Source organism: Carcharhinus amblyrhynchos, chromosome 18 (assembly GCF_965287045.1).
Source record: "Carcharhinus amblyrhynchos chromosome 18, sCarAmb.v2.hapA, whole genome shotgun sequence".
NCBI lineage: Eukaryota > Metazoa > Chordata > Chondrichthyes > Carcharhiniformes > Carcharhinidae > Carcharhinus > Carcharhinus amblyrhynchos.
Genome location: NC_137341.1, coordinates 35,481,580 through 35,502,685, shown reverse-complemented (window position 1 = coordinate 35,502,685; position 21,106 = coordinate 35,481,580). Strand labels below are relative to the sequence as shown.

The following is a 21,106-nucleotide window of genomic DNA, read 5'->3' as shown; positions in this document are numbered from 1 at the left end:
TCTATCTTTCCTTTCTTTATCGCTGTCTTAGTCGTTCTTTGTTGTTTTTTAAATCTTTCCCAATCTTCTAATTGCCCACTATTTTTAGGCGTATATACACGTGTGTCTTGTAAACTAATAAATTATAATTTATTGTGTGTACAAATTTGCATGCAATATCATAGAATAGAATCCCTGCATTGCAGAAATAGTCATGACGTGGAGATGCCAGCATTGGACTGGGGTATGCACAGTAAGAAGTCTCACAACACCAGGTTAAAGTCCAACAGGTTTATTTGGTAGCAAAAGCCACTAGCTTTCAGATAACTCGGATATATAATATAGATAATATTCAGATAACTGGTGTTGAGACTACTTATTGCAAAAGTAGGCCATTTGACCCATCAAGCCTGCAGCGACCACATTCCCACCCAGGCCCTATCCCATAATCCCACTTATTTATCCTGTTAATCCCTCTGACACCAAGGAGCAATTTATCATGGCCAATCAACCTAACCCGCACGTCTTTGGACTGTGAGGAAACAGGAGTATCCAAAGAAACCTACTCAGACACGGGGAGAATGTTTTAATATTTTGAACTACTTTTTGCACTATCATTTTGCCACTGCACTTCGTAAGAGTATAAAAATGTAAATGGAGCTGGTTGTCAATCACCAGCCAAGTTAAACTTATATTTAACCACCAAAGCCTGACAACATGTTTAAGAACCAAACTGAAAAGCATTTTCATGTATTTAATGTTGTGGTGTAGTTTGGTTTGGTATGCTTTTTGGGAAGATTAAAATTTAAATTTCAAATAAGCAAAATTCCTCAGCAGCAGGTAAACAAAGTGAAAATTACACACTAGCATATGTAGTAAAACGGAGTCCTGTTTGATAAGTGCTATTATGTTGTAAAAGGAGAGAGGGCAGTAGATTAAACAAAAGTGAAGGGGAAGTAAGTTTGCCCTGTACTGCATGCACTCCATATGTTCCCAATCCAGGAGAGGAAGTGTTATGCTCCCCAGACTTCTATACAGTTCAAGATCTGGAAGTGTGTGGGAACAACCCAGTTCTGCCCACAATGCGTGTTTTGTGCCTTGTGCCTGCTAAGAATGCTGGGGCTTGGATCAGTAATCCACTATAGGGGAGAAGTGGCTGCAAAGCAATCTCTACCACCATGTAATACAACGGTATGGTGGTCCAATTTTCAAATAATGGGAAGTGGTTAATTATATAATCAGGTTGTTAAGTTTAGCTGTTAATAAATTACTCTTTGTCACTGAAACGTTCAGTTTGATTACAGATTTGTAACCATTCTTTGATTCCAAGACATCTATTAGTTTGTTGAGGAATGTACAATTTTACAATAATCAACAGTGTCCATTAATCTATATGTGGTTACGTGCTTTCCAGCAATTGAAATAAATTACAGTTAGCACTTCAATTTTATTATGTATTGCAATTTCCCTTTTTAGGATTGAGAACAACACCAAAGCATCGACCTGTCACAAACAAGCCACCTGTTTATTCTGTAGATGGTTGAAGCCTAGACTGCTAAATGGCTTTGTTTTTGTAAAACTGTTTTCAAATGTCATATCTAGTGGATTTTTATTTTAACTATGAATATAATGTTCCAGCTAATGGAGTTCAACCCACATGCGCATAATGCATTTGACTCAGTATGGAAAATTAGGTATAAATAAAGATTTGCATTTATATACCACTTTTCATGACCAACTGAAGTCTGAAAGCACTTTAGAGTCATTGAGTACTTACGAGATGTAGTCACTGTTGTCATGTAGGAGTTGTGGCAGCTAGTAACAGCACAACAAACCCTCACGCACAACAATTTGATAACCCAATAATCTGTTGTGATATTGATTGAGGGATAAATCTTTGGCAAGAGTACCTGGGATAATTCCCCAATTCTTCTTTGAAATAGTGCCATGAGTTTTTAATTTCACCCCAAGCAAGAATATGGGGTCCCTGAAAGATGCCACTTGCAGCATTGTGGCAGTCTGTCAGTACTGCACTGGAGTGTCAGCCTTGTTTTTGAGCGTGGACTTGTATCCTGACTTTGTGACTCAGGCAAAATTGCTACCAATTGAGCCACAGATGACTCATGCAAAATAACTGTGACTTAATTTATGTAGGAATCCTGTAGATTAAATCACCACCACCATATTTATAGTTCTCTAATTTTATGTTTTTCACCATTTAAATAAGGATTAAGATGCGCTTTATAAATTAACAAAAGCATATTCTGTTGCAATTGGCTGTGTACCACCCCATCTAATTGCCCTTTTCCTTGCAGATCACCATTGATAATCTGAGGACCAGCAGACACTTAATTATCCCCTCCTAGGCAGGCCATAATATAGATTCATAAGATCAAAGGATCAGTCATTCAATTTAATCAGCGTACATTGTTGGGTTGATTCATTCATGTTGTTTTGTCCTTTTGGGCAAGCAGCGAGGTAATGGAAAGCAGCCCACAATACAGCATTTTTAATCACTCCCTGAAAACTGAAGGAGTACAGCCTTGGTTATTGCAAAATAATCTAGCCCAAAAGCTATTTCACAGCTTTATCTTAGAACCCTGTAGCTTCTGAGGTCTTTATTTCCATTGCAGATATACCAGCAATTGAATCATTTGCCCCTTCGATAAGTTGCCATTGGGCAGCACAGTGGTTGGCAGTGCAGCCGTACAGCACCAGGGATCCAGGTTCGATTCCCAGCTTGGGTCACTGTGGCGTTTACTCATTCTCCCCATGTCTGCGTGGTTTCCTCCGGGTGCTCCGGTTTCCACAAAAATGTGCAGGTTTGGTGGATTGGCCATGTTAAATTGACCCTTGGTGTCAGAGGGACTAGCTAGGGTAAATGCATGAGGTTGTGAGGATAGGGCCTGAGTGAAATTGTGGTCAGTACAGACCTGATGGGCCAAATGGCCTCCTGCACAGCAGGATTCAGTGATCAAATAAGACCATTTACAGGGTGCTATATTAGGTCAAATCTAATGCAGTTTAAAACTATAGAATAATAGAATCCCTACAGTGCAGAACGAGACCATTCGACCTCTCAAGGCTGCACCAACAATAATCTCACCCAGGCCTATCTCCGTAACTCCATGTAGTTACCCTGTTGATCCCACTGACACTAAGGAGCAATTGAGCATGGCCAATCGATCTAATCTGCACATCTTTGGATTATGGGAGGAAACTGGGAGAATGTGCAGATTCCACGTTGACAGTCACCCAAGGCTGAAATTGAGCCCAGATCTTTACTGTTGTGAGGCAGCAGTGCTCATCACTGTGCCACCTTCCCGCCTCTTATTGATGGATACTATATTGATGTATAAACTTAATGGACGAATCCTTGTTTTCTAATCCTTTAAGGTAGCTGTTAATTTGATTCGTCCACATTGCTACTTTTGATTTAATTACTGGTGCTGTGTTTATAAACAGTGTAGCCAACCATGTAATCTCTAAGTGCCATTCATATGTGCTCTTCAAATGGACGTTGATCAACACAAACAAAATTTGTCCCGTTATTGCCACTGCAAATTACTTAATGCTAGAGGTGTAATTACTGATTGTCACATAGCTATAACTAACAACAAATTTCAAATGCAGTGCAACAAGAGCTGCACATTCACTATGCAGCAGTTTCTAACTGTGCCCTTTGCGATCTATAGTTTGCATGAGGGTCAGATGAGTGACTAATTACAACTCCCAGAGTACCTGCTGTTAAATTCAATGTGGCTTCACTTACCTAAGTAGTGTATATTTCCAGGCCGTTCAATTATAGGCAAACAATCTGACTCATGAGGTTTAAGTAGGAATATAAATACATGCGTAGATCATTGTCCCTTAAACCTGATTACATCATAGCTAATTGTATTTTAACTCCATCCACCTGCTGCAAGCTTTTATCTGTACACTCGTACCTTACCCACATGATTTCATACAAAGGTTAGATGACAATGGCATTTAGCCTATTCAAATAAAAGAAAGCTAAGAACATACTTAGTTTATGTAGCACTTTTCACAATCACAAAATATCCCAAAGCGCTTTGTAGCAAACTAAGTACTTTGAAGTGTAGACATTGTTCCAATGTGGGAAACAACAATCAATTTACTCATAGCAAACTGCCACAAACAGCAACGTGATAATGACCGGATAATCAGTTTTTATGATTAATTGAGAGATAAATCACGGGATAAAAATCCCCTCTTCAGTATTGTGCCTTGAGATCTTTGTAATAATTTTGCGTGGCAACAACTAGTCTTGTTTGACTTTGAAAACATGCAGTAAAATTTCAGTTTTCAGGAGAATGGGGCATGTTTTCACATGGTGGTAAGAATTGCAGTTGTCATCAACCGCTGATGAACACTGTTTTTGGCACAGGCAGGTGTGCATGGTACTATCACCATTGTGAATCTCACATTAATTATTTGACTCATTAGGTGATGAGTGTAGGTCCAAGTAGAATGCACCCATTCTGAGTGACTGCAGTGGGAAGAATCAAGGGACATGTTAGCTGAACTTAGGTTGGACTTTGGCTTTTTATTTTATTGTAGATTGCTGTGAAATTGACCAGCACACCATCTGGACTACATAGAACAGCCTCAATGTTGTGCCGAGCTATGTCCAAACCCAAGATCAAGCTATCACACTCCCTATAATGTTACATGATGTCACTGTTACAAGTCATGTGCTGATTATCTATCTCAGACTGACTCATGGGGCAAACAAAGCCTCCTTTAACATCTCATTTGAAAGATAGCATCTCCAACAGTCCAACACACTCGCTACTGTTTTGCCAGCCTTGATTTTTGTGCTCAAGTCCTAGAGTGGGACTTGAACCCACAGCCTTGTGACTCAGGCAAGAGCTGACCCTCAGTTGGAAATAAAATTAATAGCAATTACTCTAGAAAGTGTAATTAGTCATCCCTGAATTATGTAGGAGCAGAAATGCACTTGTCCTACCTCTTTCCTACACTAGTGATGTTAAAATGTCTCCCTAGCTGAAATTGACTAGGCTTAAAACCAGGAGTGAAATCTGGAAACTCCCTAATTTCCTGTATTTTATTTACATTGCCAATTTCATTTGCATACTGAGCTATTCTATGAAATTTGATGTTAGAAACTAGAATCAGGAGTTGGCCATTCAGCCTTTTGAGCCTGCTCTACCATTCAATATGATCATGGCTGATCATCAAATTCAATATCCTGTTCCCCTTCTCTCCCCCCACCCCCATAACCTTCGATCCCTTTAGCCCTAAGAGCTATATTTAATTTCTTCTTGAAATCTCTCAACGCTTTGGCCTCAACTACTTTCTATGATAGTGAATTCCACACATTTGCTACTCTCTGGGTGAAGAAATTTCTCACCTCTGTTCTAAAAGTTTTGCCCTTAAACTATGACCCCAGTTCTGGATTCCTCTGGGAGTATTGTTTCTGAATCTACCCTGTCTAACCCTGTTAAAATTTTATAAGTTTTTGAGATTCCCCCCCTCACTGTTCTGAACTCCAGTGTATACCGTCCTAACCAACTTAATCTATCCTCATATAACAGACCTGCCAGCCTGGCAAGCCTTTGCTGTACTCCCTCTACATCAAGAATATCTTTCCTCAGATAAGACACCAAAACTGCACAAAGTATGCCAGGTGTGATCTCGCCAATGCCCTATACAATTGCAGTAAAATATCTCTATTCCTATATTCAAATCTCTTCATTATGAAGCCCAGTGTACCATTTGCCTTTTTTGCTGCCTGCTGTACCTGTATCCTTTCAGCGACTGATGCGTGAGAACATCAAGATCTCGCTGAGTATCCATCTCTGAATTTACACCCATTCAAGTAATGTCTCCCCATTACTGTTTCCAAAGTGGATAACCTCACATTTATCCACATTATACTGCATCAGCCATATGTATGCTCAGCCACTCCAAATCATGCAGAAGCAACTCTACATCCCCCTTACAGCTCACTCTCCACAACGTTGTGTCATTTGCATATTTGGAGCTAACACATTTGGTTCCCTCTGCCAAATCATTAATATGTGAACGGTTGGGGTCCTAGCACAGATCCCTGAGGTAACCCACTAGCCATTGCCTGCCAATCAGAAAAAGATCCATTTATGCCAACTCTTTCCTTCCTACTTGCTAACGAGCTTTCTATCCACCTCAAGACATTATCTGTAATACCATGCGCTTTAACTTTACATCGTAGCCTGCTCTCTCAGACCTTATCAAAAGCCTTCTGGAAGTCTAAATAAACCACATCCACTGGTTCTCCTCAGTAAACTCTACAAGTTGCATCCTCAAAGAACTCCAATAGATTCATCGAACATAATTTCCCCTATGTAAATCCTTGCTGACTTTGATGATACCACTGCTTTCTAAATGCTAAATTATACTCTAGCAAGGTCCCCAGTACTAATGTCAGGCTCACAGGTCTATAGTTCCAGGTTTTCTCTTTCCCTCCCTTTTAGTTACTGCATAACCTAGTGGTAGGACCTAGTGGTAGGGGATGGGGATATGGCTAAGGTCTTGAATAACTTTTTTGTTTCTGTCTTCACGGAGGAGGACGTGAATAATTTGCCGGGTGTTAGCGATGGAAAGGTGGTAGGACTAGAGGGTCTTAATGACATTACTGTTACTAGAGAGGTGGTGCTCGACAGACTGGAGGGGCTGATTGTGGACAAGTCCCCAGGACCGGATGGAATGCATCTGAGGGTTCTGAAAGAAATGGCGGAGGTGATAGTGGATGCCTTGGTGGTTATTTTCCAGACGTCGCTGGATTCCGGGGAAGTGCCGGAAGATTGGAAAACGGCTAATGTTACACCGTTGTTTAAGAAGGGTGCCAGGCAAAAGGCGGGGAATTATAGGCCGGTTAGTTTAACGTCTGTGGTAGGTAAAATGTTAGAATCCGTCATTAAGGAGGAAATTGAGAGGCATCTTGAAGGGAATTGCTTGATAGGGCAGACGCAACACGGTTTCATTAAAGGGAAGTCGTGTCTGACAAATTTACTGGAGTTCTATGAGGATGTGTCTAGGGCAGTGGATAGAGGAGAGCTGGTGGATGTGGTCTTTCTGGATTTTCAGAAGGCATTTGACAAGGTACCTCACAAGAGGTTATTGCAGAAGGTCAGGGGACATGGAGTTGGGGGTAGGGTGTTAGCGTGGATAGAGGATTGGTTGTCAAATAGGAGACAGAGAGTGGGGGTCAATGGGTGCTATTCGGATTGGCGGTTGGTGACTAGTGGGGTGCCCCAGGGGTCGGTGCTGGGGCCTCAGCTATTTACCATTTATATAGATGATCTGGAGGAGGGAACCGAGTGTAGGGTGTCGAAATTTGCTGATGACACCAAGATTGGGGGAAAGGCAAATTGCGCGGAGGGTGTGGAGAGTCTGCAGAAGGATCTAGATAGGCTGGGCGAATGGGCCAGGAAATGGCAAATGGAATTTAATGTTGGCAAGTGCGAGGTGGTCCACTTTGGCAGGAATAATGGTAGGAAGGACTATTACTTACGTGGCGAAAAACTGCAGCAGGCGACGGTGCAGAGGGACCTCGGGGTCCTTGTACATGAGTCGCAAAAACCCAGCTTGCAGGTGCAGCAGGTGGTCAGGAAGGCGAATGGGATGCTGGCCTTCATAGCGAGGGGGATTGAATATAAAAGTAGGGAGGTCTTGCTGCAGCTGTATAGGGCATTGGTGAGGCCGCAGCTGGAGTACTGTGTGCAGTTTTGGGCGCCGCACCTGCGCAAGGATATTTTGGCCCTGGAGGGAGTGCAGAGGAGGTTTACTAGGCTGATACCGGAGTTGAGGGGGTTGAGCTATGAGGAGAGGCTGAATAAACTAGGCTTGTACTCGTTAGAGTTTAGAAGAATGAGGGGAGATGTCATTGAGACGTATAAGATGATGAATGGGATGGATGGGATAGAGGTGGAGAGACTCTTCCCGCTCAAAAAAGACAGTAGGACTAGAGGGCACAGCCTCAAGATAAAGGGGGGGCGGTTTAGAACGGAGTTGAGGAGGAACTTCTTCACTCAAAGGGTGGTGAATCTCTGGAATTCTCTGCCCGTTGAAGTGGTGGAGGCTGCCTCGCTAAATATTTTTAAGAAGCGGGTTGATGGGTTCTTGATAAGAGAGGGGATTAAGGGTTATGGGGAGAGGGCGGGAAAGTGGAACTGAGCCACGACAGATCAGCCATGATCTTATTGAATGGCAGGGCAGGCTCGAAGGGCTAGATGGCCTACTCCTGCTCCTATTTCTTATGTTCTTATAACAGTTAAATTGGAATTGCTAACACTCATTTGTGCTTATGATTTATTTGGCCTTCTTCGTTATAGTGATGTATACTATACATGAGAAACTTGGTCACCTTCCTTGTGCTTTAACTTTTGTGTTGTCTAGCGGTATCACCAGAGGTACTATCATATTTTTAAAAATATAACTGTATAGCCTTGAGTGTTCTACGGGAAGGGATTCATTTCTATGTGGATATTTTCCGTTATCCATTGAAATGCATACCTTACATATGCCATGAAATGGAATCAACCATTTTGCAGCTATCTCAGTTAAGTCTTTCGCTACAGAGTGAATTCTAGAAGAGCATATTTGTCTCTTAACTGGCATCATTTTAGGGCTATTTCAATTTTTCATTTAGACCATTGAATTATTTGTTAATCACAAACTTGAGCATGAGTATTAAATGCCAGAGTGTTTTTGTTCAGCCTTTATTAAGCTCAATGTGAGAAGTTACACAAGCAATCTCTGCATATGTGCTGTTCAAATTTGGATATCCTTCAGCTAATACACTGGGCACCTCTTCAGGCATTGTACCATTAAAACTAAAGTTTGCTCTACGTTCATTAGTTAACATTAACAAGACACTTGTCCTCCCTTGTCGGTTCCCTTCTGCCTCAGCTTCATATTTGTGTCCCCTTAAATAATCCTCCTTCATGCCTCGGAATAGATTTTTCATCACAGTTTCCTGTCTTTGTACTGTAATTAGGCTAATCCTTTCCAACTTTCTTCCTCCCATTTATTATTCTTTTATTGTTTTGAGCACTGATAATTAAATACCAATTGAATCTCCTCTCCTTGCATCTGCCCCACTACCTTTGTTTTTTGGTGATGTCTGGGCTATCCAATCCTCATTTCTCAAAGCTTTTATTTCACCAATACTCCTGCATAGCAGGAACATCCATTATCAATACTGTCAGTTGAATAACTATTAGTCCCATTTAGACCCTTGGATGTAATTCTACTCTTGCCTCCTACGTAATTCCTGAATATTCTACTCCAATTTCCTATCCTATAGCATGTTTCACAAAATATTTTTCAGTTTCTTGCTCTTTGAATTATAGATTTCAGTCTGGGGATAGAGTGGGTATGTAATGTCTGATACGAAGAATTGCTTGGATCGCCTCATTCTCCAAGGGCAATTTCACTTGGAGGTGGGTTACATTATAATAATGCATTGATACAAGTGTTTTATTGATTTCAGTCTTTTTCATTTATAGGACATGCAGAATTGTTTGATATGGGGCACTTAGTCATTGCAGTAGTTGTAAAAATGTCTGTGTTGGCCATGCAATGTTTTTTCCTTTTGTAGGCTGTATTTGGACAATTTCTCCTCCACATCCTAGCCTCTTATATTAAGTAATACATAAAAAAATTATTTTGCAGCATGCAGGTGTCATTGATTATTTGTTGCCTATCCCTAATTGTCCTTGAAGGTAATGGGGACTTGCTTTCTTGAACCCCTGCAATTCATGTGGTGTAGGTGCAATCAGCCTTGTTAGGGAGTTTCAAAATTTTAGACCAAGCAGCAGTGAAGGAGTGGTGATATTGTTTGTCAGCATGATGTATGGCTTCGAGGAGAATTTGCAGGTGGTGTTTCCATATATGTGCTTTCATTGCCCTTCTCGGTGATAAGAGGTCATGGATTTGGAAGGTGTTGTCAAAGGAGCCTTGTTGAGTTGCTGAGTGCATCTTGATATACATTGCTGCCACAATGCATTGATGATGGAGGGAGCGAATGTTTAAGGTGGTGCATTGGGTGTGGTCAAACAGGCTAATTGGTCTTGAGTGCTGTTGTAGTTGGAGCTGCAGTCACCCAGATATCCCATCATGCTCCTGACTTGTGCTTTTTGAACAGACTCTGGGGAGTCAGGAAGTGAGTTACCTGCCACAGAATTACCACTCTCTCACCTGCTATTGCAGCCAAAATACTTGAATAGAAGGTCCATTTCAGCATCTGGTTGATGGTAATTGAGGTTTCTTTCAGCTTGTCTGGGTGAGTGTGAGAATGAGGTAACTGACCATGGTACTGCAGTACAAGAAGCCATTCAAGTTGGGAGAGCAACAAGGAATGCAGTGGTAGGTGGGGATTGTATAGTCAGAGGGATTTATACCATTCTGTGCATAAAGAGCTGATAATCCAGATAACTGTATTGCCTGCCTTGTCATGATGTGCACACACATCGACTCTGCAAACTGCTGGCTCCAAGTCGAAAGAATCTCCAAGAAGATTCTGCAGAAACTCACCTGACGAAGGGGCAGCGCTTCAAAAGCTAGTGGATTTTGCTACCAAATAAATATGTTGGACTTTAACCTGGTGTTGTGAGACTTCTTACTGTGCCTGCCTTGTGCCAGGGTTTGATACATCTGCTCATGAACAGAACTTGCAGTGGGAGGGGGAGGATCCAGTCATCATGATCCATATAGGTACCAATGACGTAAGCAGGACAAAGAAGGAGGTTCTGCATAATTAGCGTGTTGGCCTAGGCACCAAATTAAGTAGAAGAATCTCAAAGGTGACAAACTCTGGTTAACTGAGCCGCGTGCAAATTGGCATAGGACAAATTGGACTGGAGTGATGAATGTATGGCTCAAAAACTGGTGTGGGAGAAATAGGTTCCAGTTCATGGGATGAATGGGTACAGTATCAAGGGTAGGACTCTTAGCAGTGTTGAGGAGCAGGAGGACCTTGGGGTCCGGGTCCATAGGACTCTTAAATCGGCCCCGCAGGTGGAGGATGTGGTCAAGAAAGCATATGGTGTACTAGCCTTCATTAATCGAGGAATTGAGTTTAGGAGTCGGGAGGTAATGCTGCAACTACATAAGACTCTTGTCAGACCCCACTTGGAGTACTGTGTGCAGTATTGGTCGCCTCACTACAAGAAGGATGTGGAAGCTATTAAGAGGGTGCAGAGGAGATTTACAAGGATGTTGCCTGGATTGGGTGGCATGCCTTATGAGGATAGGTTGCGGGAGCTAGGTCTTTTCTCCCTGGAGAGACGAAGGTTAAGAGGCGACCTGATTGAGGTTTATAAGATGTTGAGAGGTATAGATAGGGTGGATTCTCGGAGGCTATTTCCCAGGGCTGAAATGGTCGCTACGCGAGGACACAGGTTTAAGGTGCTGGGGAGCAGGTACAGAGGAGATGTCAGGGGTGAGTTTTTCACTGAGGGTGGTGAGTGAGTGGAATCGGCTGCCATCAGTGGTGGTAGAGGCGAACTCGTTGGGGTCTTTTGAGAGACTTCTGGATGAGTACATGGGATTTAATGGGATTGAGGGTTACAGATAGGCCTGGTAGGTATGGATATGATCGGCACAACTTGTGGGCTGAAGGGCCTGTTTGTGCTGTAGTGTTCTATGTTCAATGGAGGACTGGCATCAGTATCAGGGAAAGGGGTATATGTACTGTTAGGGCAATCTACACCTGAATAGTGCTGGAACCATTGTTCTTGAGAACCATGTAATTAGGGAAATAAAGACGGTTTTAAGCTAAATAGTGGGGGGCAGGGATCAAATTTGGGAAGATCCCGTAAATCAAAGAGCAGAGACAAGGTAAGAGAGAAAGGTATTATTCCAGGATATGGAAAACAGGCTATGGTAGGAAGGGTGAGAGGATGCAAATCTAACGGTAAGCCAACAGATGAGACTAGTGTTAAAGTTTATTTATTAGTCACAAGTAAGGCTTACATTAACACTGCAATGAAGTTACTGTGAAATTCGCCCAGTTGCCACACGATGGCACCTGTTTGGGTCAATGCACCTAACCAGCACGTCTTTCAGACTGTGGGCGGAAACTGGAGCACCCTGAGGAAACCTATGCAGGTGTGGGGAGAACATGCAAACCCAAGCCAGGAATCGAACCCAGGTCCCCGGCACTGAGAGGCAGCAGTGCTAACCACCTTGCTGCCCCCAGGTGGCTCTAAAAAGAAAAAGTATAAAACCAAAAGCGCTGTGCCTGAGTTCACTGAGCAGCTAAAACAAAACAGGTGAACTGGGAGTGCCGATCAAGGTGAACTGGGAGTGCCGATCAAGGTGAACTGGGAGTGCCGATCAAGGTGAACTGGGAGGATTCAATAGCCATTATGGAGACATGGTTGCAGAAGGATCTGAATTGTGACTTGAATATTGAAATGTACAGGAAATTTAGGAAGGACAGGAAGCGAGAAAGAAGTGGTGGGAGTTGCTATGTTTGATAATGGTATTAGCACAATATAGAGGATAACCCAAGTTCAGAAAACTGGGATGGGGACATGAGAATTAGTAAAGGTAAGAAGTCACTTGTGGAAGTTTGTAGAGGCCCCCGAACAGTAAACACATGAAAGGAGGAAATAATTTGAGCTTGTCAGAAAGCATGATAATAGCCATGAGGGGATTTAATTTGCACAGACTTAAAGTCAGATAGGCAAAGGTAGCTGGGATAAAGAGTTCATTGAATATTTTCAAGATCGTTTCTCAGAACAGCATGTTCTGGAACCAAAAGGAGAGCAGGCTATACCAGAGGAGCTAATATGCAGTGAGATGGGAGTAATTAATGATCTTGTGAAGGCACTCCAAGGTAGCAGCGACATATGGTTGAATTTTACATTCAATTTGTGTGAGAGAGGAGTGCGTCATAGACTGTTTTTAAACATAAGGGCAATTACAAGGACATGAAAGTTGAGCTGGCATTGGCAAACTAAACTGGCAAATTAGGTTAAGCAATGGGTCAATAGAGATTCAGTGCCAAAAATTTAAGGGGATGTTTCAGAATGCGTGGAATTGATATGTTCAAAGAGTAAGAAAAAATCCAAGAGATGGACCCACCATCCATGGTTAACTAGAAAAATTAAAGCATATAATTATGCAAAAACAGATGGCAGATCAAAAGATTGGACAGAATATAAGGAACAGCAAAGAATGACTTAAAAATTAAGAGAAAAATTACAGTATATGAGAGAAAGCTAGCCAGAATACAAAAACAGATTGTAAGAATCTTTAACTTTTCGTTTTAAAATATTTGTAAAATGAGTGTTGGTCTTCCAGAGTCTGGAGAGTTGATGATGGAAAACAAGGAGATGGCAGATGAATTGAACATGTATTTTGCACCGGTCTTCACTGCAGTCTTGACTATAGCATATACAAGTAACATCCTAAAAGTAGCTGTAAACCAGGAAATGGAAGAGAGAGATGAACTCAGGAAAATTACAATTACCAGCAAAGTGGTACTATGTAAGTTATTGGAGCTGAGAGTTGATAAGAGCCTGATGGACTTCAACTAGGGTCTTAAAAGAGGTGTCTAGAGAGGTAGTTGATTGGTTTAATTTTCCAAAACTCCTAGGGTTCAGGGAAGATGCCATTAGATTGGAAGATAGCAAATACAACTTAGTTTTCAAAAAGTTAACTTTTTTGTTTGCCTATATTATTTAATTTATCGTATCTTAAACTTTTCCAAGATTTTCAATGCACAGTGAACAAACTGTTCTCTTGTACCCTGTATCCATTTGATTCATCTGTGCTAATCTTGATTGCCTTTTCATTCCCTCATCATGCTCTCACATGCTGTCTTTACTTATTCCGTTTACTATTGCTGACCCTGCCATTTCTTCTATTCCTAGTCATTCTGGTGAAGCTTGTTTCCTTTCCCATCTAGACTCTTCAGTCTCATCTTCCACAGCCCTTGGCTCCTGTTTCCAATTTTGCATTATAATTTTTTTAACCAATTCTAATATTTAATCTATATTATGTGTGAATAACTTCTTCCATGTTATTCTGTCAACATATTCAAGTTCATATTTAACACTGTGCAATCTCAATGTAACTATTATATAGTACAGTTCTTGATTCTGTTAGTTCCTGTCTGTTTATACTAGTTGTTTAGTTGGACTAGGAAGATGGGGTTCTTTTTTAGTCCCTCATTGGAAAAGCGCTGGGAGTGGGACCAACTGCAGAGAGCTGGCACAAATGCAAAGGGCCTAATGACCCTTTAGCCATTCTTACCATTATATTGAATGCTCTCCTGATTTTCGGTAAAGATCTGGTTTTTGGCAAAGATCATTCTTCACAACATGTTTCCCCACCACTTTTTCCCTTCCATGGATCATCTCCTTATATGTGGTCTTCATTTACCTATGATGCAAGACAAATTGACATCCATTCTTTATTCAACATCTGTACACATTTTATAGGGTTCACACTGATCCCCACTACATTGTTTGTATTGGATTTCCTTTTCCCATTTTTGAATGGTCAATTTCAGATGGTTTTTTTAAACCAGTTTTCCAGTTGTCAGCTCAGCTAATGAAAGGAGATACCAATCCACTGGTTTTGTAGCTAACAGCAAATCATCTATTGCAACATACTTTCTTGTTTAGGCTGCTTTTCCATTCAGAAATAGGTTGAAGTGTTTCGAAGCTTAATGTACAAGACCAACAAAACTAGTACAGCAAGTAATTACCTTTGACAATTGAAGTTAATTAACTGTTTGAGGAGCTATAGAGGGTGGAGGTAAAGTTAATGACACATTAGCAGTTTCGGAAATTTTTTTTACTTTAATCCATGTCATGCAATTTTAATATAATCTATGAAACCAGTTTCCCATATTTTTCCATAAGTTTCCTGGAGTACAATCTTAAATGGAAAAAACACTCGACAACTATTTGAGTGCCCGTACAGGGTTATTATTAGGAATATAAGGTATAGTTTTAAGTGGGTTTAATTTAATTTTTCTGTGCCTAGAAGGATAAACTTAAATTCATGTTGTGTGGGAGTTGGTTTCAATTCTAACTGTAATTTTGTTATGCTTAGAGAGGGTTACGGTATGGAGAATAAACAAGCCAGCAGCAGTTGCTTAACAACTGGGGCCTTAAGTTGGAGAAATGTCAATGTTTTAGTTTAGCTAATTTGATTGCGGTTGGAGATGGGGGATAGAGAAGGCAGTGCTCTTGTCAGTGCTGAAAGCAGTTGATTTTAGGCTAAAGAAGAAACATCTCTGCGTTGCTAGGAAAAAAAGCCATAAAGTAATGGTTAAGAAAACAGATGTCGGAAAAATCTAAAGTCTAGCTAGTTGAGGAAACTAGGAAAATGAGAAGTTTCCAAGAAGTTTGGAGTTAACAGAACGGAGGAAACTGAGAACCAGAACAGATTACCGTTCAGTAAAATCAGAGTTAAAAGGCATTGGATTCTGAGACCGTCCTGTAGAAATTTTAACTTCCAATGTGGGCTTTTATCATTTTTCTTTCCTAACTTTTTTGTAACACCTTAAGGGTTCAAGGCATATAATAACTCTACATCCTCTTGTGTGATCCTTTGTGATCCTTTGTAATCCTCAGAGGCAAAGCAGCTGTTGAATATATATCAGACCTTCCTCATTCCACAGGTTTTTGTGTTCCAGACTGCCTTATCTAGCAATTTGAGTGAAATTTGCAACCCTCTGTTTTTCTTTGTACAACCGATTAGATTAGACCAATCTCTCAGATCTTCAGTTTCTTCAGCAAAGCTTTCTTGACATCAGTCTTTTTGGTCATATAGACCTGTTTTTTGACCATGCAAGTTCTCATGGTACCTTTTCCCCTGGGATTTGGAGAACGTCTGGCTCCCACATGGAGATGATCAGTCTTCCCATTCTATGTTTTACCTAAAAGAACCATTCTCCCTACCCTAGATGACTAGAAGAATTGAGAACTATGCAGCTTGTCTTGTAATTCTCTCTTGCCACTAGCAAATCATAATGCTGCACAACTTTCTACTTGTCTATCGCATTTATACAATTTAGTTGATACTGTCATATTCGTTATCCTATGTTTTGCTACATTGTTGTTGACTTTGGAAGATGTCTGCCACTTAGAGTGGTTCAGGTTTCACTTCAGTCTAGTGACAGCCATCCCCAGCTTTCAAGTTCAGTTCAGTTGGGGCCTGTTCACCGATGTTGATGTGTGGAGGGTAGGAAGAGGGTTCAAGAGAGTTAGGACTGTATTCTGATTGTAACGTCTTTTCACACCATGCTTAATAAAGACAAAATGAGAACCCTGGCATCTAGGACCCATGCTTGATTCAACTTCATAATTAGGAAATTCTCAATATTTAGAGAGCCAGTTACGTGATTTAAATTACGTGCTGCAGAATACCTGCAAAGTAGTTAATCATACATCAACATCCCCTTGAACAAGTTATCCTGGAAACCATCAGTAGCACGAGCAATGAAGATTGTCTCTTCATCTCTTTATATAATGTTTTAATTCTGCCCTTAATTTCCCTGTTTAAATTAGTTTATTTTTGGTTAATTTGTTACACACATCAGTAAAGAAAAACAGTCATTAACAACTTTTAACTGTATTGCATGGTAACAAAATTGATTTCTGACAGTGTTTCTTCCACAACGTAACCAGGTGTAAGAAGATGGTGCCTGCTTCAAAGAGATTCACCATCCATCGAGCTTCAAACGTGCTGACACTCTCTCTGAAGCGCTTTGCAAACTTTACAGGTGGAAAGATCACAAAGGTAGTGCAGTTTTTGAGCTTCTATTTGTCCTAAATACCGTAAAGCAGCAAATCCTATTGGGTTGGGAGTGAGTGAGTGTCTACCTCATAGTATGTTAAAACATTTCAAGTAAATTACTTTTCACAACCTCTAGTTTCTTTATGCAGCTCTGAATATTTCCTTAATTAGCCTAATTTTTGCATTGTATACTTTCCAGTCAGCTTTTATAGACTCAAGGTTGGAGGTTTGTGATGTGGCTGCTTCTGCAGAGTACAGCTTTCCCATTCAGGCCCCCTAGAATCTGGAAAGATAGTTATGGGGAGCAAGGAAATGGTGAAAGAGTTAAAAAGATATTTCGCATCAGTGTTTATGGTAGATGATACTTCGAAAGTTAAGTCATAAGAGCTCATAGGATAATGGCATGAATAGAGAATTGGCTAATGGGCAGAAAACAGTGAGTGGGGATCAGGGATTCTTTTCCAGGTTGCGGTCCTGTAACCAGTGGGGTTCCATCAAGGTCAGTGCTGGTGCCTTAACATTAGTAAGGGCCGTATTAATGACCTGGAGGAAGGAAGCAAATGTACTGCAGCAAAATTTGCAGACGACAAAACAATAGGTGGAAAGATAAGTTGCAAGAGTGATACAAACAGTTTATAAAGAAATATTGATAGGTTAAGAAAGTGGGCAAAAAGTTGGCAAGTGGGAAAATGTGAAGTAGTTCATTTTGGAAGGGAGAATGAAAGAACAATGTTATTTAAATGGAGAAAAACTGCAGAAAGCTGTAAGACAAAGGGACTTGGGGATACTTGTGCACAAAACACAGCTGGCATACAGGTGCAGCAGGTAATCCACAAGCTAATAAAATGTTCACCTTTCTTTTAAGGAGGGCAGAGTATTAGAGTAGAGAAGTTGTGCTGCAACAATACAAGGTACTGCTGACTCCACATCTGGAGTACTGAGAGCAGTTTTGGTCCCCTTATTTAAGGAAAGGTTAAATAATTAGAGGCAGTTCAGAGAAAGTTCACTACTGTGATAATGGTAGTGCAATAAATATTTTTGTTTTAAGGGGAATATTTAAAAATTCATGCTACAGACAAACAGTATGTTTGGAAGGAATGCAGCAAATTTTTGGGAGAGCTGGATAGTTACTCATTTCAACCTTGCAAATGTTTATTTTAAGTAGAGCAAATAGATTTTTGTTTACTTAAGTTCTTCTGGAATTTCTGATTAGAGTGGTTGACAGGGTCATGTGATAATGTGGTTAATGTGCATAACTGGGTCTGCAGCAGAGAGAAAAAAGCTTCTGCAGAAATCAGTTAGCTGATGCCTGGTTGAGGCTAGAAGGATTTTTCAGGCTTCTGGACTTCTCTCTCTCTCTGAAACCAAGTATGTTTTGGTTTAGCTGTATTTATTTAAAAGTGGATTTAATTTATGCATGAATAGAGTTTATTTGAAATTGGAACAGTCATAAGCTAGAAAGTAATGTTGCTTCCTTTCATTTTAAAACATGTTCAACTTTTAATGTTTAAGGGCTTCATTTGTTATAGTTAAGCTGTGTTATTAAATAACGTTTCACTATAAAATATCTTTATTTTGTCAATGGAATCATTCCTGGAAAGAAATATCCAATCCTCATGTTTATGCCAAGTAAAAAAAAATTGTTGGGGTCTAGTCTAGCTTCATAATGTACCTTGGAGTTCTGGTCTGGGATCCTGACACTAGGATAATCCTTGGTATGGATGGATTATCTTATGAGGAAAAGTTAAACCGTTTGGGACTTTACTCATTCGAATCTCAAAGAATGAGAGATGATCTGATTGAAATATAGGATTCTTCTGGGATTTAACATTGTGAATGCTGAGAGGATGTTTTCCCTCATGTGGGAGTCTAGGAGTAGAGGGCAGTCTCAGAATAAAGGGATGCGAATTTAATACTAAGATGAGGAGGTTTCTGAGGCTTTGGATCTCATTACCACAGGGAGCTGTGGGTAAAGAATCCTTGTGTATATTTAAGGCCGAGATAGATTTTTGGTCAGTAAGGCAATCCAGGATTACGGGAAGAAAACAGGAAAGTGGACTTGATGAATGTCAAATCAGCCATGATCCTATTGAATGGTGGAGCAGGCTCTACTCCTGTTCCTACTACTAATGGTCATATGATCTTAGTTTCCTCCATTAAACTTATCCTATATTCTTTACCAAGGCTAAGGTCCATTTCTAACATCTACCTAAGGTGTGCATACATTTGTTCATTCATTTTTGCTTTCATTCACGTGTGTTCTATCTGGAGACTAGTCTTGGTTCATTTAAATATGGAAAAATACCATTCTGCTTATTAAGGTAGCTCCTTTTAATAAATTATGTCTAATTTGTTGTCTCAGACCTTTCATAACTTATCTAATCTTTTGGGAGTGAAGAATCCAACGAAAGAAATATGGCATTTAGTACGTGATCAGTAATGTAAGTCTTTCTTTTTAGGAAGTGAGGTATTCGGAGTATCTGGATGTTCGACCATATATGTCACAATCAAATGGAGAGCCAATTGTGTATGTGCTTTATGCAGTCTTGGTACACTCAGGATTCAGCTGCCATGCTGGACATTACTACTGTTATATCAAGGTAATTGTTCATGATAATTTATCTAGAAAAGCATTTGCAGATAGTATCCGACCTACAGCTTATAGGTTTTGGATTCATGCAGTAATTCATTTGTATATCTTCCGAATATACATTTGTCAAGGAAAGTGACCAGCTTTCACACATCTATATGCACTAGCAACCACATTTGAAATTAAAAATGCAAATAAATTTATTCCCAGGCCAGTAACGGACAGTGGTACCAGATGAATGATTCTGTTGTATCTTCGAGTGACATCAGATCAGTGCTAAACCAACAGGCCTATGTGCTCTTTTACATCAGGTATTTAAACAAAATATTTATTTATAATTGGTATTTCACAATTCTCAGAATTTTGTCTACTCTTTTACTGAAATAATAATTTTTCAGATCCCACGATACAAAAAATAGCTCAGAACATTCTAATCACCCTGGCCAGTCATCTCCAAGACCACCTGTCAATCAACGATTGACTACCAACCAAGCCATCTCTGGCTTTATTGGACCACAGCTCCCTCCACACAGGACCAAGGTAGGAACAATTAACAGACAGTTGACTTAGGTCAATCGGTTAACCATTTATTTCTGACCTGGTTGCATGAACTGTGCCATAAATAATCTCAACATATTTCTGTTTTGAATCCCAAGCATTGTATGAGAATATCCAAGTATAGATCCAGATAGTAGAAATGCAATGTCTGCATCAAGAGTTGATAGGGGCGTGCTGGTAATGTTCATAGAAACCCAGTGCAGAAGAAGGCCATTCAACCCATCCAGTCTGCACCAACAACAATCCCACCCCAGGCCTATCCCCGTAACCCTGCACATTTACCCTGCTTAATCCCTTAACCTACACATCCCGGGACAATATGGGCAATTTAGCATGGCCAATCAACCTAACCTGTACATCTTTGTACAGGTTAGTGTACAACCTGTACACTGGGAGTGTACAGGTGGGAGGAAACCCACGCAGACATGGGGAATATGTGCAAACTCCCCACACAGTGACCCAAGCCGGGAATCAAACCCAGGTCCCTGGAGCTGAGGCAACAGTGCCAATCACTGCCAACATACTGCCCAACGTTGCTGAATTCATGGCAGCTGGTGGAACTTGAATTCAGTTAATAATTGGAATGGAAAGTTAATCTCAGTAATGGTAACCATGAAACTGTAATTGATTATCTTAAGTACCCATCTGGCCCTTTTTAGGGAAGGAAATCTGCCGTCCTTACCTGGTCTCCATCTCTTTCCATCCTTGGTGTCAATTACGTTACACATCAGCTTCCAAGTTCCCTTCTTTCAAGGAAAGAAATGTGGAGGTGACACTTTAAAGATCAGCCAGTGGACAGAACAAAAAAAGTTGCAGATATATTTATGTACTCCAAACAATTGGATATATTTCTCACTCCCATTCTTGAATCTCTAACCATACCAACATGCACCCAAATTGAATTGACACCAATGTTCTACACCACAAGTTCCATATTTCCACATTGTATACCTTGAATCTTCCATTTATTATTTGTGAGATGAGTAGAACCTGAAAAGAATTTGCAAATGGTCACAATTCAGACACAAAGTATTTGGTTAGTGAGTGGTGATTATAACCAATGAAATCAGGTGCTACTGTGACACATTAGGAAAGCAGCTCAAGAGTTTTAATGACATTGTAAAAATCAATAATGGGGTCAGTTTTACTCAACCTAATTGAAAAGCATCATAATGCAGAGGAGAGGGTTCAGGG

The 21,106-nt window shown here is 40.5% G+C and overlaps 1 protein-coding gene across 1 annotated transcript in view; it reads left to right on the top strand.

Moving 5' to 3' along the window:
• Nucleotides 1-21,106, top strand: part of usp42 (ubiquitin specific peptidase 42) — a 97,997-nt gene that overhangs the window by 45,514 nt on the left and 31,377 nt on the right. The window contains exons 9-12 of the mRNA XM_080206799.1: nucleotides 16,656-16,767; nucleotides 19,224-19,364; nucleotides 19,565-19,665; nucleotides 19,753-19,894. Coding sequence (XP_080062925.1) covers nucleotides 16,656-16,767; nucleotides 19,224-19,364; nucleotides 19,565-19,665; nucleotides 19,753-19,894 — 496 coding nt within the window. The remainder of the gene's footprint in view (nucleotides 1-16,655; nucleotides 16,768-19,223; nucleotides 19,365-19,564; nucleotides 19,666-19,752; nucleotides 19,895-21,106) is intronic.